Raw genomic sequence first — 20,739 nt, 5'->3', positions numbered from 1 at the left:
GAACTAATCAGTGTTTTATAAAGGTTTAGTGCAATGTCCATGTATTCTAGGCTGTGCCTCTCTGTATAGATCCCAGGATCCAGTATATGTTTTAATCAGCCCTCTCAAATTGCCCCACCAGAATGTCTTGTGAACAAGCATCCCCTGTTTCGGATTTATTGGCAGTACCAGCATTGTGGGAGTGCTTCACAGTGGGATGGGCAGCTCTGAGGGAGGGCGAGACTGTCAGAGGAGCAGTACTGATGGAGCACTGCAATGTCGGATGATCAGCACTGAGGGAGGGCTGTAACAGTCGGAGGAGCAGCATTGAGGGAGCACTGCACTGTCCGAGGATCTGTACTGAGGGAGTGCTGAGACAATCAGAGGAGCAGCACTGAGGGAGTGCTACGGTGATAATGGGGCAGTACTAAGGGAGCACTGCAATGTCGAAAGGTCAATACTGAGGTAATGCGGCACAATCGGATGGGCAGTACTGAGGCAGTGCTCCACTGTTGGAGGAGCATTACTGAGGGAATGCTGTCCTGTCGAAGAGGCGCTTTGAGGATGCACTGCGATGTTGGACGTGCTGTTTGTTTGGATGACAGGTTATGCCTAGGTCCCGTTTGCCCACTTAGGTGGAGATAAATTCTTCCAGGACCCCGTCTCCTGCTGAGAGAGCCTCTGCTACGTTAAAACAATCAGCTATTGCCCAGTTACCACCTTCCCCACCACAACTGCCATCTAATGGCGGAAAGGCCCGAGGATGCCAAATGGACTCCTCCTGTTCCTGCATAACAGGCTCGAGGAGCTGAATGACCTCCTCCTGTCCCTGTGTAACATCCTCTCGGGGGATTAATGGCCTCCTCCTGTTCCTGTTTATCAGTCTCAAGAGGGTTTAATGGCCTCTTCCTTTTCCTGCGTTTTCTCTGATTGGTCAGTCATGGCGATGGACAGTGAATCTCTATGTCTGATTAAAACTGTCCTTGCATGTTGTCTCGTCCTCCCTCTCCCATCCCCAGGAATAGTTGAAGACTCTCGCCAATGAGACAGTGAATGACTCCTCAGAGTTTCATCGCTTGCCATTCCAATTCTCCATACATCGCAGTGAGATCCTGCAGCACAAGGCCCAGATGGATGATGGACACAATCTGCTCTTCCCCTTCTGAACCACAATGGAGTGAAGGACCTCGCTAAAACAAAATGAGAGCGAGGGATGGCTCTAAGGGTGTTGGAAAGAACACCCTCATTGCTGGGAGAATGCAGCTTCGAATTTTCATTAGTTGATAAAACCTCTGTTTGTAACTTGACAGGCTCTCTGAATTATGTAGTTATGGCATTTTGTAGAATTTCATGTAATGTTGAATTGGAGCTCAGTGACAGTAACTCTCCGAGTAAGATTTTTAGTGGGAATATCAGTTAGTGCAAAATCATACTGAGTGTGGATCGCTAACCAGAATGGAACACCTGACTGCAACGACCATGTATTACTGACAGTATCTGGCTCTGTAGTATTGTATTGAGTTAAGTTCACTAACGATAGTGGGACACAAGATCCCAGTGGTCATGTATTATTTGGAGTATCTGTCACTGTTAAGCTGAACTGAGAGTGGGTCACTAGCCGGAGTGGAACACCTGATCCCAGTTATCATGTTCCACTGGGAGTATCTGTCTCCGTGGAGTTGTATGGATATAATGGTAGAACATGGTTCTATTTCGAAATCATTTATTCAGGTAAACTAAAAGCAACATACTACGGAAATCTGAAATAAAAACAGCTGGAAATACGCAGCATGTCTGGCAACATCTGGGGAGAGAGAAACAGATTTATCTTTCAGGTCTCTGACGTTTCGTCAGAACTGGAAATGGTTAGAAATGTAGTTGTGTTTGTGCGAGTGAAGGTGGAGGGGGAAGAAAAACAAAAGGGAAGGTGTGTGATAGGGTGGACGGAAGGAGAGATTAAATGACAAAGATGTCATGGGATGAAAGGCAAATGGATTAGGAATAGACATACTAAAAGGCAAAGCATTTGTCCAGAGAATGGTAACGGTAGAATTTGCAGATGCATTACATGGTCTAAAACAAATAAACTTTCCTCTAAGACACAAAAGCCAAACAGGAAAGATAAATTAACCGTGGCCAGTAAAAGTTAAAGGTTGCCTCGATCAAGATACGTGGCTTATCAGGCTGTCAGAAAAATGGGTAAACCCGAGGATAGTGAGCAATTTAGAATCCAGCAAATGATGACCAAGAAATTAATAAGAAAAGGGAAAATATAATATGAATGCAACATAGCAAGAAACATAAAGGTGGATGGTAAAAGTATATTTCGGTATGTGAAAAGGAAAAGATGAGCAAGGACAGACCTATTGCAGGTGGAGACAGGAGAATTGTCAGTGGAGAATAGGGAATGGGCAGGCAAAATAAACAATTACTTTGTATCTGTCTTCATGGAGGAAGAAACAGAAAATGTCCCAGAATACTAGGAAACCAAGGGACTTTCAAAAATGAGGAACTGAAAGAAATTAGTATTAATGAAGAGTTAGCACTCGAAGGGTTAACCGGAGTGAAGGTTGAGAAATCCACGGGATCAGATGAGCCACACCCCAGAGTGTTGATGGAGGTGGCGAAAAGAGAGGGAATGCATTGGCTGTTATCTTTCAATATTCTATCGATTCTGGAAAGTTCCCTTCGGACTGTAAAGTAGCAAATATAACCGCACTATTGAAGAAAGGAGGCAGAGAGAAAACGGGTAACTACAGACCTGTGAGTTTGACGTTGGTAGCATGGAAAATGGTAGAATCTATTCTAAAGGATCTGACAACTGGACACTTAATAAATCATGATATGATTTTAAAGAGTCAAAATGCATTTATGGAGGGAGATCATGTTTGAGAAAGCTGTTGGAGTTTTTTAGGATTTTACTTGCAGCATAGATAAAGGAGAACCAGTGGATGTGGTGTATTTGAATTTTCAGAAGGTATTTGATACTGTCCCACACAGGAGGTTAGCAAACAAAATTAGAACACATGGGATTAGGGTCAATATACTGCAATGAATGTGGAATTGGTTAAAATACAGAATAAACTGGCCGTTCTCAGGATGGCAGCTTGTTGCTAATGGGATACCACAGGAATCAGTGCTGGGGCCGCAGCCATTCACAATCTATGTAAATGATTTGGATATGGCAACCGAATGTAATATTTCCAAATTTGCTGATCACACAAAACTAGGTGGGAATTTGAGTTGTGAGGAGGATGCAAGGAGGCTTCAAGGGACTTTCACAGACCAAGGGAATGGGCAAGAACATGGCAGATCGAATGTAATGTGAATAAGTGTGATGTTATTTTCTTTGGTAGAAAAACACAGAAAAAAACAGACTATTTCTTAAATGATTAGAGATTGGGAAATGTTGATGTCCAAAGCGACCTGGATGTCCTTTTTCATGAATCACTAAAACCTTGCATGCAGCTGCAGCAAACAACTAGGAAGGCAAATAGTATGTTCAGCTTAAATAAAGGGGGTTTTTGGTGGAGGAGTAAGCAAGGCTTGCTGCACTTGTATAGAGCCTTGGTGAGACCACATCTTGTGTATTGTGTAGAGTTTTTATCTCCTCATCTGAGGAACAATCTACTTTCCATGGAGGGAACTGAGCCTGTATTCTCTCGAGTTTCCAAGAATATAATGTGATCTCATTGAAACTTACAAAATTCTTAAACAGCGTGACAAAAGTGGATGTAGATTGGATATCTCGCCTGGCTGGTGGGTGTAGACCAAGGGGGCATAGTCTCAGAATAAGGGGTAAGCCATTTAAGACTGAGATGAGGAGGAAGTTCGTCACTCAGCGGGTGATGAATCTTTGGAATTCTCTACCCTAGAGGACTGTGGAATTGAGGATGCTGAAGACAGAAATCTACAGATATCCAGATGCAAATGTCATCTAGGGATGTGGGGATAGCACGGGAAAGTAGAATATCAGCCAAATTTAATTGAATGGCGAAGCAGGCTCCAAGGGCTGAATGGCCTACTCTTGCTTCTATGTTCCCATTTTCCTATGTTCATATCATGAACAGTTCTGTCTGAAAGCACAACCATGAAAAAACGGAGTTTGAGACACCTATTAAACTGCACCAACAGAAACGGATGTTAATTAATTACTGACATTACATCGCATTGTCATAGCATTCTAATTCTCTGTACAATGAATTTCTTGCTCGAAGTATAGTTACTGTAAACACTACATTTACTTTACTGCTGAGTATCGCCTTCCCCCCAGCTGGGTCATAAAAATCTGTGTGTCAGGAGTGATGAATTTTATTGTCTTGCTATTGCATAGGAAGAATATTGGACTGTGTTTATTGAAACAACCTATTCTCGAACTGCTTGAGATTTGATGGATATATTGTTACATATGATTCAGAGTCTCTACACGTGTAACCTGTACCACTGACTGTTCTGAGCTCAGTGAGGAGTGTCCCTGTGAGAAGAGTCACAGAGAACTGAGGAGTATACATATCTGGTTTTCATAATGTGAAGATCAGACAGAGGGAAATAAATGATAGCATTAATAAATGAGTTAACAATGAAATAAATAGCGCACTTCTCTCAGTTCTGGAATCATCCTGGTTAAAATAAGTGCATATTCTCCAGTACATCAATATATTTTTTGCAACACGGAGACCAGAACTGTACATAGTACGCTAAGTGTTGTGTAACAAAGGTTCTGTATTAGTTTAATATCAGCTCTGCTTTTTCAATTCCATTTCTTTCGAAGAGAAATCCAGTTTTATAAACAGAAAGTCCTGGAAATACTCAATAAGTCTGGCAGCATCTATGGAGTGAGAAACAGAGTTAACGTTTTAGGTCTGTGACCTTTCATGTTTGCTCTTTAAAATTTTAATTTGAACTCTTTATCTCTGATTACCTGTTCCTCTCTACCCTATTCAGGCACTTATGTTCTAAGGTGCATTTCAGAACCTGATTCTTCTGACCAAAAGTCCTCACATATAATTATATTGAAATTAATTTGCTGTTTAATTGTCCATTACGAAAATATATGAACATAATTTTTTTAATGAATTCGCTACTTTGTTGCATTCTGCCTCTTTATTAACTATATTCTCAGTGTGGATTTGTCAGCAAAGTTGCAAATTGTGCTTCATTTTTTATGTAACTGGTGAACGATACTGTTCCCAGCGTTGGTCAATGTGGAACACCACTCCCCACCTTCCACCAGTATGAGGTAACACCTTTTCCCTCATACTCACTGTTTTATGCGTCTGTAGCCGGCTTGATGTCCGTTCTTCTGCTTCTCTCCTCCAGTCCTCCAGTCCTCTGCTGCCTCCGACAGCCAAGGAAGATTGAAATTTTCTATCTGGTGACTCTGCTGTTTCCACCATTCCTTCACTGAGCAACTGTCATACATCCCATGTGGATTGGGTAAATATTTTACTTTATTGAGTGACAAAAGGAAAGGCAAGGGACGAGATTTCAGGGGCACTGACAGAAATTTTCAGATATTCTCTGTTCACAGGAGTGGTACAAGAGGTTTGATAAGGTTCCCCATGGTAGGCTCATTCAGAAAGTAAGGAGGCTTGGGATTCAGGGAAAGTTGGCTGTCTGGATACAGAATTGGCTGGCCCATAGAAGACAGAGGGTGGTAGTAGATGGAAAGTATTCAGCATGGAGCTCGGTGACCAGTGGTGTTCCGCAAGGATCTGTTCTGGGACCTCTGCTCTTTGTGATTTTTATAAATGACTTGGATGAGGAAGTGGAAGGCTGGGTTAGCAAGTTTGCCGATGACACGAAGATCGCTGGAGTTGTGGATAGTGTGGAAGGCTGTTGTAGGTTGCAACGGGACATTGACAGGATGCAGAGCTGGGCTGAGAAGTGGCAGATGGAGTTCAACCTTGAAAAGTGTGAAGTAATTCATTTTGGAAGGTCGAATTTGAATGCAGAATACAGGCTTAAAGACAGGATTCTTGGTAGCGTGGAGGAACAGAGGGATCTTGGGGTCCATGTCCATAGATCCCTCAAAGTTGCCACCCAAGTTGATAGGGTTGTTAAGAAGGCGTATGGTGTGTTGCCTTTCATTAACAGGGGGATTGAGTTTAAGAGCTACGAGGTTATGCTGCAGCTTTATAAGGCCCTGGTTAGACCACATTTGGAATATTGTGTTCAGTTCTGGTCGCCTCATTATAGGAAGGATGTGGAAGCTTTAGAGAAGGTGCAGAGGAGATTTACCAGGATGCTGCCTGGACTAGAGGGCATGTCTTATGAAGAAAGATTGAGGGAGCTAGGGCTTTTCTCATTGGAGCGAAGAAGGATGAGAGGTGACTTGAAAGAGGGGTACAAGATGATGAGAGGCATAGATAGAGTGAATAGCCAGAGACTTTTTCCCAGGTTGGAAAGGGCTATCACCAGAGTGCATAATTTTAAGGTGATTGGAGGAAGGTTTTGGGGAGATGTCAGAGGTAGGTTCTTTACACAGAGAGTGGTGGGAGCGTGGAATGCACTGCCAGCGGTGGTAGTAGAAGCAGATACATTAGGGGCATTTAAGCTACTCTTGGATAGGTATATGGATGATGGCAGAATGAAGGGTAGGTAGTTAGTTTGATCTTAGAGTAGGTTAAATGTTCGGCACAACATCGTGGGATAAATCAGGTAATTAAAGGCCAGCGAGTCTAACATCAGTGGTTGGGAAACTACTGGAAAAAGCTCTGAGGGACAGAATTAATCTCCACTTGGACAGGCAAGGATTAATCAGGGATAGTCAGCATGGCTTTGTCAGGGGATATCTTGTCAACTAACTTGATTGAATTTTTAGAGGAGGTGACTAGATGTGTAGGTGAGGGCATAGCAGTTGCTGTAGTCGACATGGACTTCAGTAAGGCGTTTGATAAGGTCTCACATGGGAGATTGGTTAAGAAGATAAGAGCTCATGGTATCCAGAGCAACTTGGTAAATTCGATCCAAAATAGGTTTAGTGGCAGAAAGCAGAGGGTTATTGTCGAGCGTTGTCTTTACGAGTGGAAGACTGTGGCCAGTGGTGCACCATAGGGATCGGTGCTGGATCCCTTGCTGTTTGTAGTGTACATTAATGATTTATGCTTGAATACAGGTGGTATGATCAATATGTTCACAGATGACACGAAAATTGGTGGTGCTGTAAATAGTGAGGAGGAAAGCCTTAGATGCAACACGATATAGATTGGCTGGTAAAATGGGTGGAGCAGTGGCAAATAGAATATAATCCTGAGAAATGTGAGGTGATGCAGTGTGGGAGGACTACCATGTCAAGAGAATATACAATGGGTAGTAGGACCCTAGGAAGTACAGAGGGTCAGTGGGACCTTGGTATTCTTGTCCTTAGATCAATGAAGGCAGCAGCACAGGTAGATAAGGTGATGAGGAAAGCATATGGTATGTGTGCCTTTATTAGCCCAGGCATAGAATATATGAGCAGGGAGGTTATGAGGGAGCTGTATAAAACGCTAGTTAGGCCACAGCTGGGGTACTTTGTTCATTTCTTGGCCCCACACCATAGGAAAGATGTGATTGCACTGGAGAGGGTTCAGATGAGATTCTCCAGGATGTTGCCTGGGCTGGAGAATTTCAGCTATGTAGAGAGACTGAAAAGGCTAGGGTTGTTTTCCTTAAAGTACAGTAGGCTGAGGGGAGATATGATATAATTTAAATAGTTATATGCTTGATGGCCGGCACTGACACGAATGGTCGACGGGCCTCTTTCTGTGCTGCATATCTCTACGACTCGATGAAAATGTGTTGCATTGAAAGAGATTAACTGAACTTGTTTGTTCAGTGACTGTAATTAATATCTGTCTCCATTGTCACTAATTGTGTCACTGGGGGGATTCCATGTTCCATTAATAAAGGACTCTTTGCAATGTGTTATCCCATTGTGTCAACGTTAGCATCATCCCCGGTGATAACAGGGTTCAGTGGCTACAGAGAGTGGGAGAGGATAGGTCAGGATCTGAGAAGAATATTTTGGATTATTGCGACAATGGGCCAGGATCTGGGAACAATGGACTGGAATGCGACAACAATGGACCCGAATCTGGGATCAGAAGTCTGGAAAGTTACAACAGTTGATCAGAATCTGAGAATGGAAGATTGGAATGCGGCAGCAATGAGCAGAAGTATAACCTATTTGTTTTATTTTCTTTCTGCATATTATCATTGGCTAACATTAGAATTCCGGATCAAATATGCACTTGTGATTATTCAACACATTTACTATCCCATCCTTGCTATGATTGGTGTCCCTGGTAAGTCTCTCAGTCCAGTTATTATATCTATAAACCATGATTCATTCTGTTACAAATCTTTGTTGTTTCAATATTGAGGAAATGGAAGCCATTCCTTTGATTCCTGGTACAAAGTCAACATGCTAACCAAAGACTCAATCCCCCTCACTTGACAATATCTGAGGCTGGAGCAACTGTTTGCAACCTGGGCAATCATTTTGATCCTAAGCTGACTTGAAATCACATATTATGGCCGCCATCAATACTGACTCCTACTACCTGCACAATGTCGCACTCCTGCTCAGCCCATCCGTTGTATAAACCCTTATCATTGCTTTTCTTAAATCCAGATTCGCCTCTTCCAAAACTATACTGGTGAGACTCACAGTTACAACTTCTCTTACACCACAGGAGATTCAAATCACTAATACTAAATCACACCAAACAACATGCACCCATCCACATGTTCACAGCGAAATGCATTGGTTCCTGGTCTAGCAGCACCTCAATTTTCCTATTCCCATCCTTGTGTTTGAACCCCTCCATGTCCTCGCCCCTCCTATTACTCCTAAAACCTCTGTCCATTTCCCATATCCCTGTGAGTTGTTCCTTTTCAGTATTTATCACAAATCTCTTTTGAAAGATTACTTCTTTTCATCTGTATCTCTCCATGGCCATGATTCTGGGCCTCACAGAAGGATGAATCTATTTTGCTGGTGCTGCAAAGGTTATAAAACACAATATGGTGCAGGACAAGCTGCCAGCCACTTCTGGTGTATCCGTGTGGGTCTCCATGTTGGGCAGGGTGTTCAAACAACTTTGATGCACATCTTTGAAATTTGGTCTGTCTCTGCATGTCCACCGAACGCCCGTTCCAGGCATACAGCTCACAGGTGAGGAGCTATTGACTTACCTCTGCTAATGCCAAGTTATTTAAGGTGCTGTAGATTTTTTTCTGGAGGTTGGTTTGTGAGCTGCTGCATACATTCAGGGAGGGCTGAGGAAGTGTTGACCCAACTCTGGATGAGATATGGAGACAATTGTTACAGCGCTTATTGATCTACAAGAAATGGAGCAGAAGCTGCAGAAAAGGGAAGCTCTGCGAAGAGGAAGGCGTTGGCGGGATCTGCGCTGGACAACCCGAGATTTTCAAGAGCACGTTTCCTACCAACACCTAACACAAGATTTGTACGCGTGGTAACTCCGATTCAACAAGGAGGTGGTCACAGAGATGTGCAGCCTCCATCAACATAGTCTGGAGTCTCACACCAAAGCCAAGACAGAGCTGTCAGTGGCAGATAAGACCATTCTCTGCATCGACATCTTTCCAGGTGGTGGGGGAGCAACATATCCAACACCTCCCAATGTGTGTACATTGATGCATTCGGGAGATGACAGAGGGCATCCAGGCCAGGTGAGTAGAAAACATCGTTTTATCCCTCACAGAGAATACAGGATCAGAAATCCCATGGTTTTGCCAAAGCAGTGGAGTTCCAGATGGTTCATGTGGCTCTGCGGAATCCAATGTCAAAGTGGAGAGGTAAAGGAAATGAACAACTCTTATCGATTAATGTGCACTTGATTTGTGACTGTGCAAACGTTGCTGAAAGTTGCTGAATGTTCACTATCCTGGCAGTAGCTACAGCAGCTTCAATCTGAGGCAGTCAGCCATTCTCACCATCTTTGCACCTCCAGAGCGAAGCAGAATGTTACTTATCGAGGGAGAATGCTATGCTGTCATTGAGTGATAGTATCTTTTACTGCACAAAAGCAGACTTGTCCGCCCATCGACCCCATGCCAGCTCTCCACGGAGCTAATCAGTCTGTCCTACTGCCCCATTCAATTCCTCTAGCCCTGTAGGTCTATTTATTTCAAGTGGCCAACCAATTTCCTTTTGAAGTCATTAATTGTTTTATTGTTTTGGCAGCAATACGTTACTAGACAAGCTTGAGTTCAATGGTAAATACATTGTGGATGTTTTATTGTGAAGTAGCTCTAAGGACAACAACTCTAGCCTATCCAGTCTCTCTTCACAGCTGAAATGCTCCAGCCCAGGCAACATCATGGTGAATCTCCTCTGCTCCCTCTCCAGTGCAGTCACATCCTTCCTATAGTGTGGTGCCCAGAACTGTACACAGTACTCCAGCTGTGGCCTAACTAGCGTTTTAGACAGCTCCATCATAACCTCCCTGCTCTTATATTCTATGCCTCAGCAATTATCCCATATGCCTTCCTAACCACCTTATCTACCTATGCTGCTGCCTTCAGTGATCTATGGACAAGTACACCAAGGTCCCCCTGACCCTCTGTACTCCCTAGGGTCCTACCACCCATTGTATATTCCATTGTCTTTTTTGTTCCCCCAAGTTGCATCACCTCACACTTCTCAGGATTAAATTCCATTTTCCACTGCTCTGCCCATCTTACCAGCGCATTTATATCGTCCTGCAATCTAAGGCTTTCCTCCTCATTATTTATGACACCACCAATATTCGTGTCATCTTTGAAATTATTGATCATACATCCTATATTCACATCTAAATCATTAATGTACAGTACAAGTAGCAGGGGTCCCAGCATCGATCGTGTTTATGTTTAATTTAATACTGCTATTTTACTTCTCATTAATCCATTCCTGATTCCACATTCAATCCATATTTTTACTCTACATTTCCCAAACAAATCAGGATTATTTCATTTAAACCCTATCTCCAACAGAAAGCTCTGTCACAGGAACTAAAGAAGGTCCACCACTGATAGTGATCACTGATGCTCAAATGTCATACCAAACTCCTTTCAACTGTTATTTTTACTCCCTAGTTTACAGTTAATTTAGCGACAATTCGGATTAATTGTTTCGTTGATTTTTTTTAGTGGACTCATGTCCAATTATTGTTTTGGAATAAGTGAATTATATGCTGCCTGCCACAATTGAGGGAATCTCTCAGTCAGTCCAACATTTAACTTTATGTACAAGATTGCTGCAGAAGCCACAAATCTGGAATAATAACAGAAAATGCTGAAACGACTCGACAGGGCTGGCAGCATCTGTGGAGAAAGAAACAGGAAAATGTGTTTTAGATCAGTGAAATTCGCTGGAACTTGGACTGTTTTAAAACTCGGCATGGGAAAGGAGGGATTGCAGGATTTTGATCAATACTGAGTTCAGCAATTTCAGTTTAGCATAACCCCTTTCCAATTTAATCTCTTCCGCCTTCCAGCCAGTGAGAACCATTCAGTTTTTTTTTTACGTATACCCATTTAAATGCACCATTGGGCACAGGAACACATCTGTAACTCTGAATATGTATTCAGTCAAAAATGTTAACTTTGCTCCCAGCCTGATGTATAATTTCTCGGTTTGTTTCACTTCCTCACAGTTAACTTGATGACGATTGTGATCCTGTCTCGGGGAAAGTGCGGGCTCTCCAAATGTGTCACTCGCTACTTAGTGGCCATGGCAGTGGCGGATCTACTTGTCATTATCATCGACCTTATATTGAGGCACATTCCCATTGTTTATCCAAAACAGTTTCAATTCCTGTTGGCCATACGCATGTGTAATATCCATGCTGTCCTGCTTCATGCAGCTACAGACTGTTCTGTTTGGTTTACGGTCACCTTCACCTTTGATCGATTTGTGGCCATTTGCTGCCAGAAGCTGAAAAGTAAATATTGCACCGAGAAAACGGCGGCTGTGGTTCTGGGAACTGTGAATGTGCTGAGCTGCTTAAAGAACATTTTCTGGTATTTTATGTTGACAGGTTGGTACTTGAAGGCGAACAGACCCTGGTTTTGTTATGCAAATATGTATGTTTATTTCTCTCATGTCTGGGCAGCAATCGAGTTCCTCCATCACATTCTAACCCCTTGTGTCCCATTTGTGGTGATTCTGCTGCTCAATGCTTTCACCATCCGACACATTTTTGTGAGCAGCAGAGGTCGCAGGAGACTCCGAGCCCACAGCAGAAGGGAGTGTCGCAGAGACCCAGAGCTGGAGAATCGAAGGAAATCCATAATTTTGCTGCTCGTTATCTCGGCCAATTTCATACTCTTATGGGCTGTGTTAATGGTGAATACGATGTGGCAAAGAATACAGGATTTGGAGCCGGTGGCTCCATCAGTACCCGTTTATCTGATCCAATTGAGCTTCATGCTGCAGCTCCTGAGTTGCTGCACAAACACTGCGATTTATGCACTGACCCAGACTCAGTTCAGAGAGCAGTTGAAGAATGTGCTGACATATCCCTTTTCTCAAATTGTTCTATTAATTAAATAAATAAATGACTGCTTATTTCCAGCAGCTTGTCATTTTCTTTCACACTTCCACCAACCATTGCCAGAGTCTGCTGCCATGGTGCCAGATCGAGGGTGGAGGCTACCGCTGTAGTGCCAGAGCTAGGGGTGGGGCCTGTTACTTTGGTGACAGAGCAGGGTCATGTTCTTCCACCAAGGTGATGGAGCAGTTGCGGTTTGTGTCACTATGATGAGAGTGCTGGGAGTGCCCTGTTCACCTTGTTGAAGAAGCAGTTTGGCCTGTCCCCCATGGTGACGTCTCAGGGTGGGCATTGCCTGTTCCCTAGTGTGACGGATAATTTGGAGCTGTGGAAAGTCGCTATAGTGATGAGGGACTTGTCGCAGGGCCCATTCTCCATGCATACAGCCGGGGGAGGGCGGGGGTGGGGGCGGTGAGGCCTGCTCGGCATGGTTATGATGGAGTGGCGGCAGAGCCTGTTCTATTAGTGAGTGGGGTGTGGTGGTCGGGCTTCTTTCCCATGGTGGAAATTGAGTGGGGAGGGGACCTGTTACTCATGGTGGCCGGGGGAATGAAGCTTTGCGGAGTTCCCCGTGGTGACTGGGATTTGCCGAGGCCTGTTGCCCTGCTCAATGAAGAGAGAGTCGGTGCCTGGTCCCCATGTTGACTGGAGATTATGGGCGGTGCCTGTTTCACATCACAGCGGATGTGTGGGAGCAGGGTCTCTTCATCATTGTGACTGGGATTGGGCGGGGTCTGTTCCCCATGGTGACTGTGAAGTGGTAGCAGAGGCTGTTCCACATGGCAATGGCACAATGGACGGGGGCAGCGTCTGAGGCTCTCCAGCCTCGCCCACCATGCACAGCCAATGATGCAGTGGAAAGTATAAGGGAAAAGCACCACCAGCAGCCCTGTCCATTGGTGATCTCCATCTCGACCAGGATAGCAACATAAAGAACAACAAAACCAAGAAGACCGATGATGGTGTGAAGACTGAGCCTGGATTCTTTGTACTTCTTTATAACCATTTTTTCACATTGAGTATAGTTTTTAATAGAATGTTATAATATTTATGATGATCGGTAACCATTCATCATCCTTTATAACACCTTATAATCCTTTGAAACTTCATCAACTTTATCATCCTTCATAATAATATAAGCACCTTTATAACAAGATATGACACTTCGTAATCTTTCATGAACTTTTGTATTGTTTTTATAATCGACTGCAAACATTGTACTCTTTATCATCTTTTATAACACTTAATTAAATTCATAACACTTTAAAACCCTACTCAACAGCTTATTTTATTCATCCGTGACCTGTGAGTGGCCTTCTTGGCCTGCTGAAGTGCTGGTGTTTAGGTACACGTGTTAGGAAGGGCGTTCCAGGAATTTCACCCAGCGTCAGTGAAGGAACAGCGATATCGTTCCAAGTCAGAATGGTGTGTGGCTTGAAGGGAAACATGTTCAGCCCTTGCCCTTTTAGGTGGAAGCTGTTGCCTAAGGAGCCTTGATGAGTTTCTGCAATGCTTCTTGTCGATGGTACAGACTGTTGCCACTGTACATCAGTAGTGAACAGAGTGAATGTTGCAGGTGGTAAGTGGGCTTCCAGTCAAAAGGGCTGCTTTGTCCTGGGTGGTGCCGAGTTTCTTGTGTGTTGTTGGATCTGCTCTCATCCAGGCTTGTGCAGTGTATTCCATCACACTCCTGATTTGTGCCTTGTAGATGATGGACAGGCATTGAGGAATCATGAGTTGAGTTATTCACTGCAAGATTCCCCACCTCTGACCTGCTTTGGTATTTATGTGGTTCGTCAGGTCAGTTTCTGATTAATGGTAAGACCAGGATGTTGATAGTGTGGAATTCAGTGATGGTGACGCCAGTGAACTTCAAGGAGTTAGATTCCCTCTTGTTTGAGATGGTCATTGCCTGGCAATTGTGTGGCACGAATCCACCCAAGCCTGGATGTTGTCCAATTCTTGCTGCATCTGGACATGGGCTGCTTTCGTATGTGAGGAGTTGTGAATGGTATGGAAAACTGAAATTATCAGTCAACATCACTAATTCTGTTCTTATGATGGAGGGATGGTCATTCCCGGGGGGAGGGGTGGTATTCAGATGGGAGTCTGCTCCTGGGGGCTTATTTCGATGGGAGTCTGTTCCTGGGGAGGTATTTAGATGGGAGTCTGTTCCTGGGGGATATTTAGAATGCCTCCTTTTTCCTGTTGACTGGGCTCACAATATCCCACGTTATCCAAGGTTCCTGAAACTTGTCAAATTTATCCTTCTTCCTCACAGGAATGTGCTGGTCCTGGATTCTATACATCTGATGGTTGAAAGACTCCCACATGTCAGATGCTGATTTACCCTCAAACAGCCGCCCCTAATCTGAATTCCTCAGTTCCTGCCTAATATTTTTATAATTAGCCTTCCCCCAATTTAGCACCTTCACCCAAGGACTACTCTTATCCTTATCCACAGGTACCTTAAAACGTATGGAATTATGGTCACTGTTCCCGAAATGCTCCCCTATTGAAAGTCGACCACCTGGCCGGGCTCATTCCCCAATACCAGGTCTAGTACGGCCCCATCCCTCGTTGGATTATCTACATATTGTTTCAAGAAGCCCTCCTGGATGCTCCATCCAGATCCTGCCCCATCCAAGCCCCCAGCACTAAGTGAGCCCCAGTCAATATAGGGGAAGTTAAAATTACCCACCTTTACATCTTTCCAAATTCTGTTCACGTATCTGTCGACCTCCCGCTGGCTGTTAGGAGGACTGTACAAAACCCCCAACATTGTGACTGCACCCTTCCTATTCCTGAGCTCCACCCATATTGCCTTGATGCACGACAGCTCCGAGGTGTCCACCCGCAGTACAGCTGTGATACTCTCCTTACCATGTAATGCAACTCCCCCACTCCTTTTACATCCCCCTGTATCCCGCCTGACGATTCTAAATCCTTGAATATTTAGCTGCCAATCCTGTCCTTCTCGCAACCGTGTCTCTGAAATAGAAACGACATCATAGTTCCAAGCACTGATCCCAGCTCTAAGTTCATCTGCCTTACCTGTTATGCTTCTCGCATTGAAACAAATTCACTTCAGGCCACCAGCCCGCAACATCCCCATGCCTGCTTTTCCTCTTAGTCTTACTGGCCTTATTTACCTGCACTGGTTCACACCCTCCTGCCACACTAGTTTAAACCCTCCCGAGTGACGTGAGTGAACCTCGCAGCCAGGATATTTGTGCCCCTCCAGTTTAGATGCAACCCGTCCTTCTTGTACAGGTCCCATCTGTCCCTGACGCGATCCCAATGCTCCAAATATCTGAAATCCTCCCTTCTAGAATTTTATAAGTTGCTATGAGATCCCCTCTCACTCTTCTGAGCTCCAGCGAATATAATCCTAACCGACTCAATATCTCCTCATACGTCACTCCCGCCATCCCAGGAATCAGTCTGGTAAAACTTTGCTGCACTCCCTCCATAGCAAGAACATCATTCCTCAGATAAGGATACGCAAACTGCCCACAATATTCCAGATGTGGCCTCACCAAGGTGCTGTGTAGCTGCAGCAAGTGATCCCTGCTCCTGTACTTGAATCCTCTCGCTATGAAGGCCAACATACTATTTGCCTTTTTTACCACCTGTTGCACCTGCATGCTTACCTTCAGCGACTGGTGTACGAGAACACCCAGGTCTCACTGCATATTCCCCTCTCTCAGTTTATAGCCGTTCAGATAATAATCTGCCTGCCTGTTTTTGCTACCAAAGTGGATATCCTCACATTTATCCACATTATACTGCATCTACCACGCATTAGACCGCTCACTCAACTTGTCCAAATCACCCTTGTATATAGTGAATAGCTAGCATCCTAGCACCGTTCCCTGCGATACCCCACTCGTCATTGCCTGCCATTCTGAAAAAGACACATTTATCCTTGTTATGGGGTTTACCTAATACAGTTTTTTTTCTAAAAAGGGTTTGACATTGGTAAATCACTGCCTTCTGGCACCCCTTCCATTGCCAAAAGGTGATTGAAAGATTATCTCAGTGTCACTGCAATGTCCACCATTCTTTCCCTCAGCAACCTTCATACATCCCAACCATATTGCATAAAAGTTCTACTTTATAAAATTAAAGAAAATGTTTTGAATTGAAAGGAGTTAACTAAACCTATTTGTTCAGTGACTGGAATTAATGTCAATCTCCGTGGGCAAGTCATTGTGTCACTGGAGGATTTCCCACTTCTATTAATAAGGGACTTATTTCAATGTGTCAGCGTGAACATCACCTCTAGCACTAACGGGGATTGCGGCTCCAGAGAGAGGGAGAGGATAGACTGGAATTTCAAAACAATGGATTGGAATGTTACAATGATGGATCAGAAGCTGAGAACCATAGATTGGAATGGTGCAACAGTCGTCAGGAATATATTGGTTTGGTTTCACCTATTTACTGAAGATGATGATCGGCGATCATTAGATCTACGGATCTATTTCGGACTGAAAATGATTCAGTACAGTTACTATCCCATCCTTGCTATCATCGGTGTCCCTAGTAAGTCTTTCAATTCAGATATTAATTCTATAAACAAGGTTTAACCATGTTACTGCTTTTGTCACTTATTCTCTCACTTTGTTGCAGTTGGTATTTTTGGTAAGACCTTGTATGCAGCTATTAGAGCAATAAATCATTTCTAACTTTATGACTGCAGAGGTAATTTGCTCTTTCATTTTTGCTGTTTCTGGGGTCCCTGGTAATTCGCTATATCCAGCTATTAAATCGATACATCTTATATCACTATACTAGTGCTCTTGTCATGTCAACATTGGAAAAAATGAAATTAACTTCAGTTCCCAAAACCAACGCTGCACCGTGTCTACCGAATCTATTCCCCACTCAGGCTGTTGTCTGAGGCTGACCCTGACTGTTCACAAACTCACGGACTCTTTCACCCTGAGCTGAGTTCTGATTCAACATTCTCTCCCTCACCCATCATGCTGACGACCACCTCCATAATATTGCCCTCTGCCTCCACCCATCTGCAATATAAACCCTCATTTGTGCCTCTGTCAAATCCAGACTCGGTTGCCCTAATGTTCCACCCTTCATTTGCAACATTTAATAGACCAAAACTCATCCAAAGCTGCTGCCCATATCCTAACTAGCGCCAAATCCCATTCAAAACCCCATGCTCACTGAACTACATAGGTTTCCACTCTGGAAATCCCTTAATTCTAATATTTTCACCTGCTTCCATGGCCTCAACCCTTCAGTTACTCCCATTCCCATATTCCTGCAGCTTGTTTCCTTTCACTCGTTATCTAATTCATTTTGTAAAGAACATTTCGATTCATCTGTATCTCAGCCTGGCCACAATTTGTGGCTATGGAGATCCACTGGTGTCAGTGCTATAAAGCTGGAAACACATCTAATGGTGCAGGGCATGCTGCTGTTCACTTCCAGCGTGCCCCAGGTGGTCCTCCATACTAGGAAAGGCGATTCAGCAGCTTTTGAGGTACATTTTGGATCAGCTGAGCATAGGCTCAACAACAATGTCCTGTGCCACATTGGAGTTGGACACCTCCATGCTCCTGTTTAGCTACAGCAGATGTTTTTTTTCTCACCTGAGTCCCATGTATTAAAATTCGCTTGTGATATCGTCCCCTGATGAAGTGGCCCACGAGCTATACATTCCTTCCGGCCTGTCTGCACACCACTTGTGCTCTGTCCCACACCACGTGAAGATTCAAACTCTATACTAGCCTCTAAGGAACATGCAATTTGAGTTGATGGCTGAGAGCATCAGACAAATTGACGGGGCTTCATCATCAGTGTTGTGTTATTGCTCTCTCTCTCTCTCTCCCTCTGTCTCTCTCTGTCACTTAGTCTCTCTCAATCTATCTATCTCTCTGTCTTTCGGACTCCTGGAGCTCATGCAGCTAGGAACATGACAGTTTTGGATTGTCAATGAAAATAATAAATTCAGAAGGGAAGGGCTGGTGTGAGGAACTGGGGATAGGAAGCAAAATATTCATGCTTCTACTGTCGGCAACTTGCACATCATTCAAGATATCAGAATGAAGGTGAGCTGGGGCTTTAGAAGTGCATAATGCAGGAACATGGCGTCATCCTGAATGCTCTCGGTGATGCTGAGTGTTCCGTGCTCTATTACAGCTGGCCTCAGAATGCAGAGAACCATCTCCTCCCTCAGGCTCGGGGATGAAGTTATGCTTGACCCACATTGGTTCATTATGGCTGCCTGCTATTATAGGCCACTTTGCCCTGCAGGAGAGAGGGAATAATATCAGTGTTTGTTTTGCACAGTTTTGGTGACTATCTGGAGGCATGTGGAACTAGTGAGAGGTAGGTGCCCGGCTGGCATAGTCAGAATGTGTGTGAAAGTGTAGTGCATCGAGCAGCACGAAATATTGGTGCTGTGGAGGTTAGCAGATGCCATGTTTTTTTAATTCATTCATGGGATTTGGGCGTCGCTGGCCATTTATTGCCCATCCCTAATTGCCCTTGAGAGGTGGTGATGAGCTGCCTGGTTGAGCTGCTGCTGTACATTTGGGGTAGGTACACCCACAGTGCTGTTAGGAAGGGAGTTCCAGGATTTTGACTCAGCGACAGTGAATGAACGGTGATATAGTTCTAAGTCAGGCTGGTGTGTCACTTGGAGGTGAACGTGCATGTGGTGATGTTCCCATGCATTTGCTGCCCTTGTCCTTCCAGTTGGTTGAGGTCGCGGGTTTGGAAAGTGCTGACTAAGGAGCCTTGGTGCATTGCTGCAGTGCATCTTGTAGATGGTACACACAGCTGGCGCTGTGCGCCGGTGGTGGAGGGAGTGAATATATGTCGAAGGGTGCCAATAAAGCGGTATGCTTTGTCCTGGAAGGTGTCGAGCTTTTTGAGTGTTGTTGGAGCTCCAACCATCCAGGCAAATGGAGAGTATTCCGTCACATTCCTGACTTGTGTACCATCCTTCAGTCTGAGCAGAAACGTTTTACGACAACTCGCTTTTCTTCTGTTCTTGAGTCACATTTGTATCCAACATGATCGGGAGCCTCCTATTCCAACAACCTTAATTTTGTGAACCAGCCTTTCAGATGGCACCATCTCAAAAGCTTCCTCAAAATACATAGAAACAACATCAACCACATTCCCTTCATCAATTTTCTCTCATATTTCAACAGAAATTAATTTAGGTCAGTCAAGCATCATCTGTCTTTTACAAATCCTCGCTGACTATCATTCCAAGTGTCTGTTGATTCTTCCCTTATAATTGTTTCCAATAACTTACTTACCACCAGCATAGAACATAGAACATAGAACATAGAACAGTACAGCACAGTACAGGCCCTTCGGCCCACGATGTTATGCCGAATCTTTAACCTACTCAAGATCTAAGTAACTAACGTTAAACCTAACTGACCTGTAGTTGCTGCGACTGTCGCTGCACCTTTTCTGGAATAAGATAGTCACATTTTCCAATCTCCAATCATCAGGTACCTCCTCCACATCCAGGAAGATTGGATGGTTATGGCACGCCTTTCTGCTCTCTGCATCCCCACTTCCTTTATTAACCTTGGATGCAAGCCATCCAGACAAGGTGACATATCTACCATATGCATAGACTGCTGTTTTCGTCCTCCCACCTCTTAATTTTGACCCAATCCAACGCCTCTACCCTCTCTACTTCGACAGATGTTTTGTCAGATGCCACTTCCTCAGGGAAAACTGATACAAAGTACTCATAAAGTACTCATTATATAAATTAGCCTGTCGCTGCGCCTCCAGGCAGATATTAGTCTCCCTGTCCTTAAGCACTCCAATCCACCTCTTACTACCAACTCTCCATTTACACGCCGGTAGAAGATTGTTCTGCTTTTCTATTCTCATATTCTCTGTTTGACAGTCTGACCTTCCTCGTCATCTTCCCTCTCAATAGATTGTATTTGGCCTGCTTCTCACTTGATGAGTTTAACTGACATATATCATACAACCACTCATTATTTCATCATAATCTCTATCACCCTCGTCATCTAAGGAGCCTTGTTGCTGGTCTCCTAACGTCTTGGCCTTATTTGAATGTGACTAGATTGTAGCTGAAGGCACTCTTCCTTGAAGACGACACTTTGTCTGCCTGTTAGTTTTTGGTTCCATTTGAGCCTGGCTGGATCCCTTTCATCTCACTGAACGTTGTCCTCTTCCACTCCAGACG

The 20,739-nt window shown here is 44.1% G+C and overlaps 1 protein-coding gene across 1 annotated transcript; it reads left to right on the top strand.

Moving 5' to 3' along the window:
* The first annotated feature begins 8,002 nt into the window (after positions 1 to 8,002).
* LOC137358269 (probable G-protein coupled receptor 139) lies at positions 8,003 to 12,526 on the top strand. The gene is made up of 2 exons (XM_068024172.1): positions 8,003 to 8,267; positions 11,628 to 12,526. Exons 1-2 carry the CDS (start codon positions 8,003 to 8,005, stop codon positions 12,524 to 12,526), a joined length of 1,164 nt encoding a protein of 387 aa, XP_067880273.1.
* The last annotated feature ends 8,213 nt before the right edge of the window (positions 12,527 to 20,739 follow it).

The sequence above is a fragment of the Heterodontus francisci genome, chromosome 49 (assembly GCF_036365525.1).
Source record: "Heterodontus francisci isolate sHetFra1 chromosome 49, sHetFra1.hap1, whole genome shotgun sequence".
In the NCBI taxonomy this organism is placed as follows: Eukaryota; Metazoa; Chordata; class Chondrichthyes; order Heterodontiformes; family Heterodontidae; genus Heterodontus; species Heterodontus francisci.
Note: the sequence above shows the minus strand (reverse complement) of the source record. Positions and strands in the feature narration are given on the sequence as shown.